This window comes from Meleagris gallopavo, chromosome 20 (assembly GCF_905368555.1).
Source record: "Meleagris gallopavo chromosome 20, MGAL_WU_HG_1.1, whole genome shotgun sequence".
NCBI lineage: Eukaryota > Metazoa > Chordata > Aves > Galliformes > Phasianidae > Meleagris > Meleagris gallopavo.
In genome coordinates, this window is record NC_139423.1 from 4,787,600 (window position 1) to 4,803,053 (window position 15,454).

Below are 15,454 nucleotides of genomic sequence, written 5' to 3' on the forward strand. Positions count from 1 at the left end.
GATCCACTGGAACAAAAGGTGAACATCCTGAGCTCTACGCTTCTTGAAGCAAACTGGAAATCATGGTAGGCATTGAAAGGCCGCGTTTAGCGAGTGAGTTTGGAGGACAAAGGCTCTACAGGGAGAGCGGTTCAAAGAGGTATTTCCAAAAACAATGATGGCATAGTGGTGCCGGGGACTTCAGATCTGATCGCTGGGAAATCAGCAGGGCTGCATTGGTTCCGTGAGCGCAACCTCACCTGCCTTTCTTGCATAGCAGTCCTGAACCCGGCTGTGTTTCCAGACAAGAAGTGCTGTTTTGAATACTAAAATGCACCGCTGCTTTGCCATTTGTCTTGTGGCTGATGGTACAGATCCTGCCTGCAAGCAGGAAGGGACCGTGAAAAGGTCTTTGTGAAGTTGAAGCTGTGATGCACAGATTGACATCAGCCCAACGATATGAAAAGCATTCCCTGTTTGTTTCTGTTCTGTGGAGTTTTATTTTTGGAGACGGACCTTGCAGCTCCCTTCAAGAGATGCTCCTGTGAAATGGTAGTTTTAATCGTACCTTTTATGAATGATAATTGGAGATTAGGAAAGCTGGGCTAGGATGCAGTCAGGTTTGTGAGGTAAGGAAGCAAACCTTTGGTTGCAGTCTGTGCTGAAGGAGCAGTTGGGAGATCCCAGCAGGTCAGGGCTGCCCCGAGTTGGTGGCACAGAGGTGGTGCTCAGGATTCTGTTCCACCATAGTGACAGCAAAACAGGATTTGGGAGCTCTTCTTTTGTTGTCTCTGTGCTTTCTTCCTCCCTTCCAACAACCCTCACTTAACCTCAAGTGAATGTAGGTAGAGCAGAAAAAGAAAACGGTTCTCTTCAGAGATTGGTGAGTTGGGTACAAGAGGGAAATTGAGCTGTCCTCTCCTCTTTCCTCTCCTATAATCTCAGCTGTGGAGCCTCTAGAAATGGTGGTAACAAAATGATTAACACTTTTCTTCTTGGTTTAGAGTACTGGAACAAGCCCACCTTGTCAGGCAGCCAATGTGGGAGGCAGATAACCAGAGCACGAGTGTAAAATGATGAAAGCTGTTACTAGTCAATAACACCAGAAGGGATGGTTAGTTATTACTAGTCTCAAATGGAATGAGTCAGCAACGCAATATCATTGCAAGAAAAGATATTGTGTAAATCTAGTGAGGTGATAGTTTATGCCTAAACGAGGTTACTGCTGGTACATTCAAGGCTTTTGTGTTTTATCTACAAAAGCCACAGGGAAAACGGGAGAAAATGGGTATTGGATGTCTGGTTGGATCCAACAAGGCTGTGTTTTAAGGAACCGGAGAATCCCATTTATCACTCCATCTTTCTTGGTCTCCTTCCCTGACCCTTTGCTGTTTGCCTTGCTTCTCATATGTAATGAGAATGATACCCTATGTATATTTCCTGATATCAAATCACCTCTAAAACAGCTGTAGAAAGAATTTTCTTTCCCAGCACTGTCAGTGGCTTCAAATACTGTGTCATCTAAAGGGGATCTACAGAGAAGAGTAAGCACTGGGTATATGGAAGCACTGGAATGTACCATTGGGGGCAATGTCAGACATTACCATAGCATACCTGTTCATGAAAGAAGTCCAAGGACATCGTGGGTAGCTGTAACATCTGCTTGAATCACTGTTTAATCAAGGATTGCTTCATTCATGATTCCTTCTCTTCCCACTGGTTTTCTGCAGTAAACCACTTCAACTGCGTGCCACTAGCTCCATAACCAGGCATCTGGAGCTCTTCGTCCAGTTCTCTGTGTACATAAATCCTTACGTTGTGGCTCTTATTGCCCACTTACCCAGCTAAAATTAACTTCTTGGCCTTTATTCTGCATTTTTGATTACCACAGCATCTTATTTTTTGCTGCCTTTGACACAGTTTTGCTCAACTGTGCTGATACCACGCTGGCAAAAAGGGCTTTGACAATCGGTTCTGGTTCTTCTCTGTGTCAGAGCAGTGCTGTGTTGGGGTTGGCCATACCTGGATGGAGCTCTTCTGATGCTGTGGGGGAAGGGGCAATCACAAATGTGAGGTTTCAGTCTTCTGACACACAGCATTTCTTCCCTTAGAGATCATCACCTAGGAAGGTGAGGCATAGAACCAAACCGTTATCACTGTGTGCAGCTCTTGTATCACACCTGGCCTGTAAGCTCCAGATCCATTATTTTCTGCAGAACTGCTGTGTGTGTAGCAGAACTGTGGGCTTCTGTTGAGTCTTCCAAGCATGGTCACGATCCCAACAGTAGCACTGAGCCAGTAGAGCTTTGTGAGGGGAGAGCAGAGCAGGCTGGGCCTGGTACCGCTGGCTTTGCTTTTGGGGTGGATTTTCCCGTTAAGGCCGTAAAGTACCTGAGCCTTACTGTTTCCCTTCTTAAGTGAATGCTCAGTATAGAATGGAAATTGTATTGTCTGCAGTATTTAATGCAAGACTGAGAAATCCCAGATGTCCTTTGGAAAGCACTTTGGGTTTTGCTCCCAGGAGGAGTGGGCTGGGTGAGGTAACAGCTCTTCTGCCTCAGAGCGTTGCATAATTCCACAGTTACTCCACAGATCTGAATGGAGATAAGCACTGAAGGAAAGAGGAGTACGAGGGATCCAGCAAAGGATGGTGTGTGTGTGCTGTACTGCCATAAAAGCTGGGCAAAGCAGAGGGCAGATGTGATGCTGTGAGCCAATCGAGGCCTATTTCTTGCTCAGAAAATCCAGCAGTTTCTGAAAGAAGCTGTGAAAACATTCCCAAATGAAACTTCTTGGGTTGGAAAAACAGCTATCCATCCAAGCACTTATCTCAGAGTACCCAGTGATGCTGTTCCACAGGAGATGAGATCGAGCCCCAGCAGTGCTTCTGGGAAGAGCTAACATGGCCTATGGAGCACGATCTGCACCAGAAATCCAGCGTCATCTTCCATCTCAAAGCATTTCCTTCAAAACTATTAAAGTGGACTTACAGCACCCGGTTTTCATTGTGGTGGTTGGTTTTGTTTTTTTTTTTCGTTTGTTTGTTTTGTTTTGTTTTTAATTTCTTAAGAATCTCACATGTCAACTCTGGAGGATATTTTCCTCTACTTAGCAGAAGGACTTAGTAAGCATTCACAATACTTCCTTATGTCTCTTGTTCATGCAACCACGTGTGTACATAGAGGAGAAAAAGAGATATGCATCTCATTTGTCTACGTAGGGTCTACTAACTATAATGTGAGCTTAACTGGAACATCAGGTTAACTCACCTCCTTTATGCTTAGTTAATGCATTTTTAATGTAATGCAGAATAAATCGTGTACCTTGACTGTGCTGTGAGCTCTCAGTTGGTGCTGTGAGCTGGATGGGGCTCTGAGCACTGATGGAGCTGGGTGTATCCCTGCTTGCTGCAGGGAGGTTGGACCAGTTGGGCTTTAGGGGTCCCTTCCAACTCAAACCACTCCATAGATGGCTAGTTGTGCTGTGTGGAATGGTGCTCTCTTGTGTTGTAAAGGATGGGCTTTCAGAATGCATCTTCCTTGGGACTATTGCTAAGGTATTCCCCAATACAGAATCCAGGTCCTTTCTGCCAACCCTTGTTTTAAAGCTGCCCTCTCTGTCCCAGGCACTTGGTTCCTCCTTCCCAGTCTCCTCAGTACAGCAGCAAAGAGTTCAGTGCTCTATGAAATGTTTTGCATATAAAATTTCTCATGTCAGGTATTTAAAACAGCACTAAGCTGCATTGGAATCTTTGTGTTTTTCCATCTGATTTTTGCTGTTTCCTCCACCAGGCTTTTTGATTATTGATTCTTAAGTTAGTATTTCACTTTGGAATGATCGTAGAACTTGTTTTGCTGCTTGCAAGGTTTGCCTTGTAATTATGTATTTTACTATATGTATTTCATAATTTCCCCACCCACCTCTGCTCCAGCATGTTAATCTTTCTTCTCTGCTGACTTTACCAAAGGCAGAGCTGCTCCTTTAGAGGCAGACCTGTTCCTGTAGGAGCTGCTGGTTCTCAGGGCCCAGCACTCCTTCAGTTCTCTCATCCCCACAGTCTCCACAAATCCTACAGTCCGTTTGATTATTTGGGGTATCTTTTTGTTCTGGAGGCTCCACGGGCTATTTCTGTGTGGGTGTTTCCTCCCACCAATCCACTTGTTTGTCACAACATGTTAGGAAGGCAGGAAAGCTATTCTTCTTCTGTGTGAAGTCCTACAAGTCTTACTGCTTTCTTCGATCTCAGTAACAGGGAGAAGTTCAGAGATGGAAGACGTGGTGATTGCAGGCATAGCAGGAAAGCTGCCGGAATCTGAGAACTTGCAAGAGTTTTGGGAGAACCTGCTGAATGGAGTTGATATGGTCACAGAGGACGATCGGAGGTGGAAACCAGGTGAGCACTTACTGTCTTTCCTTTTGGAGCTCAGAGCTTTTCAGAGGAATTATCCCATGGAAGGAAAAGATAATCAGATTCAAAACCCTGCCAGAGCGTTTTAGTTCACTTCAGATACGTGACCGAAGAATCCAGGAACAAAATGCTTCTATGGAAGTTTTAAGTAATGCATTTTATAGTCATATCCTACAGTCATGGCTGGTAAATAATATATAGTTTGCTTCCAGGGAAAAGCATGCTTCTGGCAGAGCAGCTGTGCACTGTGAGTCCTGGACCTGCTACTGGCAGCTGTGGCAATAAAACTTCTGTGCTCTTTTTCTGGGCTCAGAAGTAGCTGGGGGACTCCATGTTTGTGACTTGTGGCTTTTTAGAACGTTCTTTTCTGCCTGATTATCCTTCTGAAATCAAGCTAGTGATATGCAGAAGTGAAAAGTAGCTTTTGTTTTTATTCTAACTGGAACCACCGAGTCAGTCTGTGTGGTTGGCACATCTTATCAAGTTCAAATGCTTAGTATCAGACAGGTACCTTTTGCTGCCATATCCAGAACAGTCTTTAAAAATCACAGTTGTTTTTGTTAATGCAGTGTTTTAATTTCCAGATGAGATTAAGAGAGATGAGTGGATAGGTTTTATGCAGCACTCCAAGTGCTGCAGTTGGAAAGTAATGTTTCATGTGTAATTGAGAATCATTTGCAAATTGAGCTGTGGTCATCCCATGCTCTGTCTCAGCTGGTAGCTGCCTCTAAACTGATGCAATCTGTGATAATATGGTGTCAAATTTTTCTTCTCAGGAATTTATGGACTGCCCAAAAGAAATGGAAAGCTCAAGGACATAAAAAAATTTGATGCGTCCTTCTTTGGAGTCCACCCCAAACAAGCTCATACAATGGATCCTCAGCTTCGCTTGTTGTTGGAAGTTTCTTATGAAGCTATTTTGGATGGAGGTAAGCTATGGATGGATGACTGAAGAGGGAAAAGTCTGCTGTATTGCTTCTAGGCAGCAGATGTGCACCTCTGTGATGAGATCACTAATGAGAGAGAGCCCTCACAATAGAGAGGAGACCAAAGAACTGGTACAAGGTTAGAACAAAAGCCATTTTCTCCAGAGCTTGAACTAGGAAATTTGCATTGACTGCCAGAAAATCTCCACTGGTCTCATGCAGTGGAACCATTACTACAGAAACATTTAAACAGTCAACAGCGTGAGAGCTTTTTGTATGTTGATGTCCCTACACTCCAGCTCTACTGTAATATTCTGTAATATATCCCTGCTCAGGCTCAGGAATACTGTAGAGCAGAGGAAAGATGACTCCATGAGTATTCTTATCCATGGTCTGCAGAAGGTATGGTGGAGATTGTACTTCCAGAAGCAGGAACCTCCTTTCTCTTGCTTAAAGCCTTAAGCTTTTTAGTTGTGCGCCCACACAGCCAAGAAGTTAATTCTTTCTGTTAATTAGTTTCATGTCTGAACATAAGAAGACATGGAAAAAGTTGTAACTGGCTCACTATTAACAACAAATTAACGCTTCCTGCTCTACTACTGAGCCTCAGTCCCAAGGCTTGAATAATCTGCTTGTCTCCAGAGCTCCTGCAGCACAAGGAGGAAACAGCAGAGATTAGTGTAAGTTGAGTTTTCCATGCAGTTTTTTAGAGCATAGTTATTTCTTGTTCCAACATGTTGACTTTTGTGCCCAGGAATTTTTCTTTTCTTTCTTATACTCCATATCTGGGCTTTACTTGTGTACAAACATAGGTATTGTATGCTCAAGACATTCCATGTGCTGCAGCTTTCTGACTTTATGTCTACTTCTCTTCATGCCAGAAGTTTGATTTTTTTTTATTATTTTTATTTTTTAGCTATCTGATCAGCACTTACTCATAGTTGTGCACTTCTACATAAGATTCAAGCAATGCCCATCTAAGTTGAAAAGCTATCTATCTCTTACACATACACATGTATGTATGTATGTATAAACATACAAGGCACGGTATGTTTTGGCCAATAGCAAAGTTCTGGTGGACTGTTGTAATAAACAGCTTGAACAAGCAGGAGCTCTGCAGAAGGTCTGTTACTGAAGTAGGTAGAAAGGTGTCAATGAGCAAGAGAACAATGCTGCAGGCCTGCCTGAGAGGGACAGTATAAAGCTGTGTTTTGTTACTTGGTGCCACCTGTACCTGATACCTCCCTAGTTTTCCTCTCATGATGAGTTTATCAGCTGTAATCTACTTTCCAATATCCCTGCAGGCATTAATCCAGCTACCCTCCGAGGCACAGACACGGGTGTATGGATTGGTGCAAGTGGCTCAGAAGCTGCTGAAGCCCTTAGCCAAGATCCAGAAGAGCTTTTGGGATACAGTATGACTGGCTGCCAGCGTGCTATGCTTGCCAACAGGATTTCGTACTTTTATGATTTTACAGGTAAGTGCCCCCAGACCTGTCAATACTTGCTGATCAGCAAGTGCAATTTCAGCATGGTTGTACAACTGTTTCTCTGGGGGAGTGGCAGGGATATGGTGACAGAGATTCCTTTAGGATGAGAAGCCAGCCTGCAACTGCTGTAAAGTGGCATGTGAGTAGTAAAAACTGTGATGTAACTGTGTGTTGAGAACCATTATTAGGCTTTGTACTTCAGCTGTTGAAGATGGCTATGGCTGGGATCCATCTGAAAGATGTCAGGAGATCTTTTATCTGCCTTTAGGCTGCCATTTGGTATTGAACTGTAGAAGTCAGCAAGCCCAGAGGCAAACTGGCTGGAACAGGTGACTCTATTTGAATAAAGTGAGAGAAATGGGGGAGGCACCAGCCTGAAATTGACTAAAGGTATAGACGTGGCTTGAATTGTGTCTGGATTTGAAGACAGAGGGAAGGGAATCACTCTGGAGAGCAGAGATCACGGCAAGAATAGCATGAGGAAGCAGGAGTGATTTTTTTCACTGCTGTGAATAGGGAAATGGTGTTATTTGCCTACATGATGCTGTCATGTCTTTTTATTTGATGGAGATGGAGAAGAAAATCTGAAAGGTACCCCTAAAGCCAAACTGTGTGGGTTTGTTGTATTTTTTTTTTTTTTTTTTAATCTCCTACAAATCTCTTATTAACTGGCAAGCAGGAGAAGTGGTAAATCTTGTCCCCTGGTGTGTAAAGATTACCTGTAATGTTCTGATTACTTAATACTTTTTAATGCATTTGTCTTGCGATCCTATCTGTAGTCTTTGGAGATTAATTCTAGAAAACTAGCGGTATATTTAAAACAAAAACAAAAACAAAATACCTTTTTCCTCCCTCTTTATTTCCTAAGGACCAAGCTTAACTATTGACACAGCCTGCTCCTCCAGTCTCATGGCTCTAGAAAATGCTTATAAAGCAATTCGTCACGGACAGTGCAGTGCAGCCCTGGTAGGAGGGGTCAACATTCTGCTGAAGCCCAACACTTCTGTGCAGTTCATGAAGCTGGGTATGCTTAGTCCTGATGGTGCCTGCAAGGCTTTTGATGTTTCAGGTAAGGCATTACCGTGAAAAATTACCTTGTAGTATGAGATGAACCTATTGCTGAGTCTGTGATGTAATGCTGTAGTAACAGTGCAGGTAACTTGTCCAGTTGTTGTTCTTAGGTGCTCTGCTTGGGACATGAATGGACTTTATCTGTGTTGCATGCTCCCTTAAGCCTAGAAAATTACCTGTGGGAAAGAAATTGTATGATTTATTTCTGTGCCGGGGGCAGAGAGTTTCCATCCAGAGATAGAGACTTTCTTTCATCACTGGTGATGAGAGGTGGACATTAATCTAGGACATAATTTTTTAAGCAAACATATCTATTGTATTCAAAAGCAATGTACGTGAAGCAGTAGGTCAGAAGTGAAGTGACCTTAGTGTGTGGTGGCTTTAATGCTGAACAGACTCGTGACATGTTCTGTCTGTCTTCTCAGGAAATGGATATTGTCGCTCTGAAGCTGTTGTTGTTGTGCTCTTGACCAAGAAATCCATGGCTAAACGCATCTATGCCACCATAGTGAATGCTGGGAGTAACACTGATGGCTTTAAGGAGCAAGGTAGGTCTTTGTCTCTGAAAAGTGAGGTACCTACAGAACTGTTGAGTCTGCAGTCTTTGTCATCAAAGAAGGGATACTGTGGGTTTTCTGTTCATTAGATATGCGTGTTTTTAATTTGTTTGGATTTCTTGTTTGTTTTCAACTTTGATAATACAAAGTTCAGGACCCTATGTGGTAAAGGAATGAAAGTGGTGAGTAACAGGAGAGTCCTGTTGCTAGCATAGTCTTCTTCAGGGTATATCTGACCAGATAGTAGAAATATAAATACTGTGACTGGAAGGATCTTTTTCTGCTACTGTTCTGTTTCTCTCACTCTTGGAGATGCCAAATCTCACATGTTTTACTCACCATAAACATACCATGTTCTGTTAACTGGTATCTTCCTGTGGTACTCTAAGTCATTGGTTTAGTTCAATTTCTGGTTCTTTGGCTCTTCTTCCTAAGAGTCCAAGAGGCTAACTGTGTTTATTGCAAAGCCTTGAAAAAATGTCGCTTTCTTCTGGACCTGTAGCCCCAACCTATTGAATGGTGCAAGTCAGAACAGGAAGCTTCTGGTGGGGGAGAGGAATTGATGACAATTTTGGTCCTAGGTGTGACATTCCCATCTGGAGAGATGCAGCAGCAGCTGGTTGGTTCTCTGTACAGAGAATGTGGTATCAAGCCTGGAGATGTGGAGTATGTTGAAGCTCATGGGACAGGCACCAAGGTCAGCATGGGCTTTTTGGTTTTGGGGTCTTTCTTCCCTTGCATTTCTTGCCACACTTTCCCATGAGATTATTCTTTGTTCTTTCAAAGTGAAGATGAAGGAGTTGCATTTCTTTCTTTTACTTCTGGATTGTACACAGACTTCTTAGAACACACTAGAAAAGAAAAATCTGAAAATATTAATTGTTCTGATTGCTTTCTTGCTAGGTTGGAGATCCCCAGGAAGTAAATGGTATTGTAAATGTCTTCTGCCAATGTGAGAGAGAGCCTCTGTTAATTGGATCAACCAAGTCAAACATGGGTCATCCAGAGCCTGCCTCTGGACTTGCTGCATTAGCCAAGGTAACAATGTGTGGCTTATGAGGGAAAGCAATGAGGGCTAAGGGACTTAAGTGGGAGGTTGCCATAAGCAAAGATAAAAGTTTGGGGTTTTCAGTGCCAAAAGAGTAGTTAATTCTTTGGGCTGTTTGTCTCCTCTGTCTCTTGTGTTGGTGAGGAGTGAAGTGGGATGAGGCTACCAGTTTGAATAACTGATTGCCAGCAACCAACCTGCTAACTGCTGGTGAAAGCAGGCAGTCATCTCTCAGCCATGGCTGCCAAACTGCTTAGCAAAGAGCTAGCTACTGTCCCTGCTTGTTCGATAGCTTTTTATTGACAGCACTGTTATCTGAAAGAGGAGAAAGAAGATATGATATTTTTAGCAGCTAGACAGGATTTTAAAGCAAGACTGCATAGCTTTCCAGTTAGAAAGGATCTGGAAACTAAGCTTAAAACCACTTAACCACTGACTCTCTGCATGGCCTTAAAACTTGCCAAGGTAAAATAGGTACTACCACTATGACTTTGGTGTTGGTCTGTGAAGGGTCTCTGTCCAAACTTAAGTGGAGATGCTTTGTTGTATGCTACACAGTCATTTATAGAAGAACACTAACAGCAAAAGAACACCTGTTGCAAGAAAATGTGGAGCACAGAGTATTCTGTTCTGTCTTTCAGGTCATTCTTTCTCTGGAACATGGGCTGTGGGCTCCAAATCTTCATTTCAATGATCCAAATCCAGATATTCCTGCTTTACATGATGGCTCCTTGAAGGTGGTTTGCAAACCAACACCAGTGAAAGGTGGCCTTGTCAGCATCAATTCTTTTGGCTTTGGAGGTTCTAATGCTCATGTTATTCTGAGGCCAAATGAGAAGAAATGCCAACCTCAAGAGACTTGTAACTTGCCAAGACTGGTTCAAGTTTGTGGCAGAACACAGGAAGCAGTGGAAATACTAATTGAAGAAAGCAGGAAACATGGAGGATGCAGTTCATTTTTAAGCCTGCTCAGTGATATCTCTGCAATTCCTGTATCTTCCATGCCCTACAGGGGCTACACGCTAGTTGGCACTGAGAGTGACATAACAGAGATTCAGCAAGTTCAAGCATCTGGTAGACCTCTCTGGTACATCTGCTCAGGTGGGGCCACAGTTTCTGCATTCTTCTGTAGTAATGAAGCTTATGCAGTTGGATCTTGTGCACTAATCTTGTTTTCTGCTCTTCAGCATAAGGAACTGTCACACAGTCTTGTGATACGTGCAGGAGAATTGTGTTCCCTGTGTTTTAGCTAATGCTTCCAATTTGTCTGTCTTCTGATGACAGTGAAGTCCAGGAGAATGGAAAAGCACTGCCTAACCTCGAGGGTTTTATATTGCACATTTCTGTTATTCTTAGGATTCTTTCACTGCTAAAGCAAGAGTGTGAGGTCCACCCCATCTTGTGGAGTGTTCCCAAAGCACACTTTCTTCATGCTTTATCCTGCAGGTATGGGAACACAGTGGAAAGGTATGGGCCTGAGCCTTATGAAATTGGATCTGTTTCGCCAGTCTATATTGCGCTCAGATGAGGCTTTGAAGAGCACAGGACTGAAAGTCTCAGACCTGCTTCTGCGTGCAGATGAGAACACTTTTGATGACACTGTCCATGCATTTGTTGGACTAGCTGCTATACAGGTAAGACTGAAATGAGTGGTGGAATAAGAGGGGTTATGGGCACAGGAGCACATTCTGCTAGCGTGTCTGATTGGTAGTGCTTTGTACCACTTAATGGAAGTGTGTGTTTTGCACTCAGCAAATGGTAGAAGCTTGTTGGAGATCGCAAGGAGAGTGAGTTGCACCCTTAACAATTTTGGGAGCTGCTGCTTCCAAGATGCTTGCAGGAATGTTGATGTAAACAGATCTGTGTGTGTGATGTGGGGTAGTTTCTCTAGGAGACTGAAGAATGTCTGAATTTCTGTGTAAATGCCTGCCAAGGAGGAAGGTTCTATAGAATGCCTTCTAAAATTTGCTCTAAAAACGAACTAAATGATAAAGTGAAGTCTCTTTAATTCTGGATGAGTGTCACAGCGGGATTCATTGTCTCATAGTAAACCAGGGGCAGAGCTTTTAAAGTGAACTGAAAAGCTGGGTTTGGCTCTTGCTTTGCATGAACATGCTCTTGGCAGCCTCCTGTTGTTTGAAATAGCTTCCTAGTGGAAAGGCCCAAACAATGAATCTTGAGATGCTTTGAAATTGAGGCTGGAGCTGCTGTTGGAGGGGAGGGGAAGGAAACAATGAGGCCAGGAAGAAAGTCTGTCCAAACTCTGTATCCTTACACCTGCTTGGAATTACTGATTCTGCTTTTCCCTGCAGATTGCCCAAATCGATGTGCTAAAGGCTGCAGGTCTGCAACCTGATGGGATTTTGGGTCACTCAGTGGGTGAACTAGCTTGTGGCTATGCAGATAATTCCTTAAGTCATGAAGAAGCTGTTCTTGCTGCTTATTGGCGGGGCCGATGTGTGAAAGAGGCCAAATTGCCCCCAGGAGGGATGGCTGCTGTTGGTAGGTATATCCTTAGCACTTGCTTCTGCCTCCTAATGCTTAGGAAGAAGCTTTCTCCTGGTTAAGCTGTACTCAGTGTTTCTGTAAATCTGACTGTTTGTTCCACTTCTCAGGGATGCTTTGATCCCATCAGCTTGTCCTCTGTGGCTTTATGGTGACCTAAATGTTTGAAAATAAGATGGCTATTGATATCATAAAAATAGAGAACAGTGGTGCTGCAGTGATCAATTAAAAACAGTAGAGCACTTCAGATGAAAGCTCTTGCAGATCTAATGCAGTGAATTTGTCTATGTTACTTGTTAGAGTCCTTGGTTTCTTATTTTAATTGATGCTATAAAGGACTATGTCTCTAACTCAGCTTTATTTTGCTCAGTATTAAATACATTTATATCACAGATTTTAGAGTGCTGCATGCACATGATGTTTTTCATAATCAAGACTTTGAATTCAAGCTTCTGCTGTGACTTGTTCCTATGAAAAATACATGGCCAGATCCTGCATATGTTAAACTGACTTAAGCCAGTTTAGAGCTGTTTGGCCATCACTGCTGCCAACTTCGTCAGCACTTGTGAATGCATCCCATCAGGGCCTGTGGATTTGTGAGTGAGTTTGCCTAGGTGGTCTCTAGCTAGATTCTTCTCAACCAAAGGATGGCCCAAAGATTCTCTTTCTCTTCTTGTGCTCAATATCCCACTGATAAAAAAGAGTGTTAAAGCCATGAGATTAACATCCTTTGCTTTTGCAGAGTCACTTTTGGGTAGAAGGAGGATGTCTGAGTTAAGTGCAGTTAAGATTGCCTCCTCTCATGAGGCTCATTGCTTGAAATCCCTGTTTTGACCCAGACTCTTCTTCTGTAGGTCTGACATGGGAGGAATGTAAGCAGCGCTGTCCTCCAAACGTGGTACCAGCATGTCACAACTCTGAGGATACTGTCACTGTTTCAGGGCCTCTGGTAAGCAAGGAACTAATACAGTACATACCACATCTATGAGTGGAACCTTGGAAGTTCTAGTTTGGAGAAAACATAAAGCTGAGTTAAGGTTCAGCTGCCTGGAAAGCAGTTGCCTGGACATGGTGCTTAAACACTCCAAGTTTCTCTGAAGGGAAATGACGTTATTGCTTCAGTAAGCTAGTAATTACAGATTGCTGAATATTCATATAGCCATGGGCATGATGAGTGATGATGCTGAGGACAGTAACCTCATTACAGATACAACTGCCTTTAAGTGGCAGGTATTAAAGTGCACATAAGGAGCACAGAGACTCAAACACATATAAAAAATGTTGTGAGCTGTTGTTTTTATTTATCTTATATTCTTCTTAGGACTCTGTGACTGAGTTTGTAACCAAACTGAAGAAAGATGGGGTGTTTGCAAAGGAGGTGCGCAGCGCTGGAGTTGCATTTCATTCCTATTACATGGCATCCATTGCACCAGCACTGCTCAGTGCACTGAAAAAGGTAATATTGCTGAATCACAGCATGCTTATGCTGGGGTACCTGCATTTCAGCATTGGTTGTGTTGAGTTAAGTGGGTTCCTTTCCTCAAGAGGGGAAGGAACGTTCTCGAAGAGTGTCTATGAGAGCTCAGATTTCAAGTCTTATTACCTTAAGCTGAAGGATGACCTCAACAATCAAGATTAGAAAAATGTCCCACAAGAAGGAAGTGAGGGCTGCTCAATCTTTCCTGTCTTACTCGTGACCTGTAACACTTCCTCCTGTCTCTCTTCCTTGTCTCTCTGCAGGTCATTCCACACCCTAAACCTCGTTCAGCACGGTGGATCAGTACATCTATCCCTGAATCTCAGTGGCAGAGTGATCTTGCCAGGAATTCCTCTGCAGAGTATCACGTGAACAACCTAGTGAATCCTGTGCTGTTCCATGAAGGCCTGAAGCATATTCCAGAGAACGCTGTTGTAGTGGAGATTGCTCCACATGCTCTTCTACAGGTACTGTATTTGATTATGGCAGTGTAGTACTGTATCAATACTGCTGCAAGGAAGGAGATGGGAGGTATAAGAACTAAGGAATTCTGTTTTGGTTTGGTTTTGTGGTTGGTTGTTTTTCCAGTTCTGAGAATATTCTTCCTCCAGTCCCTGAAGTCTTCCCCAGTTTTAGAGGTTTTTGTTTAACAGTAAATAAATGGATCCCAATACACTCTCACTTTCCCATCCACGCCCTCAGTTTGGTCATCTTTCACTGTCATGTGTTTCAGATAGCTGATAGTTCGCTCTCCAAACTGTGCAGTAAGGAAATTGGACCAAATTAAGTGAGTGCGTGTGTAAAGCAGGGCAGAGAGGTAAAATTCAAGACTAACAGGCTCTTTGTGTGGATTCTAAGTGGCAATTTGTTTGGGAAAGAGAGACTTGTATATGATATTCATGACATTCTGCTAAACTTCTTCCTTGGAAGATATGCAGTTTCTTGAGTGGCTGGAAGGGTATTGGGCTGTGCTGGTTCTTCCCTGTTAAAACGTGCATATTCTAGCACCTGTCTCAGAACTCTCACTGCAGAAGTAGTGTGAGAAAGCAGTTTTTCTTTAGCGGAGGAGGGGGGGAAATCAGAAACAAAGTAGTAATGCCTTGTGATGGTGACTGCTGAACTTCTGACCAGGCTATCTTGAGGAGAACTTTGAAGCCAACTTGCACTATTCTACCTTTGATGAAGAAGGACCACAAAAATAATTTGGAATTCTTCCTAACACAGACTGGAAAGATTCATTTAACTGGGTAAGGAGACTGAGGGAACAGGGGTGAGTAGGGTGTCAGAATTCAAGCCTACTCTTTAGTGTATGTGTCCTCACAAGTATTGAAATACTCCTTCAATAAACTTGGAGGAAAAAAAACAGCTTTTACACCTATGCTTTATGTAGTTTATATGCTCACTTAAGAAACATCGCCCTGGGTTAAAGACTGTTTGGGCTGGGTGGGTACCTTTCAAAGAGAAATTCCATTCCAGAGACCTGGAAACCTGGAACTGGCTCTTACGAATAAACTTTGCATCTCATAAACAGTTAGAATTACAGATCTGGCTGCAGTAAATGTTTGTGGAGCTCCTGGAGATGTCTCAGATGGGGAGCCCAAGAATGAGTGCTGTCTGACCTTTAAGTAACACAGTCAAACTTGAAATTCTTCTTTTTCCTTCCAACTGTCTTAATTCCTTTTTGTCTTTGTAGAATAAATGTTCTTGGAAATAACTTGTTCCCATCTGCGGAATACCCTGTCCCTGTGGGAACACCCCTTATTTCTCCATATATCAAATGGGACCACAGCCAGGACTGGGATGTTCCAAAAGCTGAAGACTTTCCCTCAGGTTCCAAAGGCTCTGCATCTGCTTCAGTCTACAATATCGGTATGTTTGGCTGTAGCTGTAGTTCTTGTTTTTCCTGCTTTAAATTCTGATAGGAAAAAAGAAAGTGGCGTCAAGTTGCACCAGAAGAAGTTCAGGATTGGGTTAGGAAAAAATTACTGTCAGA

At 43.0% G+C, this 15,454-nt stretch overlaps 1 protein-coding gene across 1 annotated transcript in view; it reads left to right on the plus strand.

The window, feature by feature from the left end:
* FASN (fatty acid synthase) overlaps window positions 1-15,454 on the plus strand; it is a 36,322-nt gene that overhangs the window by 1,151 nt on the left and 19,717 nt on the right. The window contains exons 2-16 of the mRNA XM_085240481.1: window positions 4,226-4,372; window positions 5,164-5,316; window positions 6,618-6,791; window positions 7,672-7,872; window positions 8,300-8,422; window positions 9,013-9,128; window positions 9,335-9,469; window positions 10,121-10,580; window positions 10,926-11,113; window positions 11,792-11,981; window positions 12,839-12,933; window positions 13,306-13,440; window positions 13,725-13,928; window positions 14,593-14,708; window positions 15,155-15,330. Of these exons, the coding sequence (XP_085096607.1) occupies window positions 4,246-4,372; window positions 5,164-5,316; window positions 6,618-6,791; window positions 7,672-7,872; window positions 8,300-8,422; window positions 9,013-9,128; window positions 9,335-9,469; window positions 10,121-10,580; window positions 10,926-11,113; window positions 11,792-11,981; window positions 12,839-12,933; window positions 13,306-13,440; window positions 13,725-13,928; window positions 14,593-14,708; window positions 15,155-15,330 (2,593 nt within the window). The 5' untranslated portion in view covers window positions 4,226-4,245. The remainder of the gene's footprint in view (window positions 1-4,225; window positions 4,373-5,163; window positions 5,317-6,617; window positions 6,792-7,671; window positions 7,873-8,299; window positions 8,423-9,012; window positions 9,129-9,334; window positions 9,470-10,120; window positions 10,581-10,925; window positions 11,114-11,791; window positions 11,982-12,838; window positions 12,934-13,305; window positions 13,441-13,724; window positions 13,929-14,592; window positions 14,709-15,154; window positions 15,331-15,454) is intronic.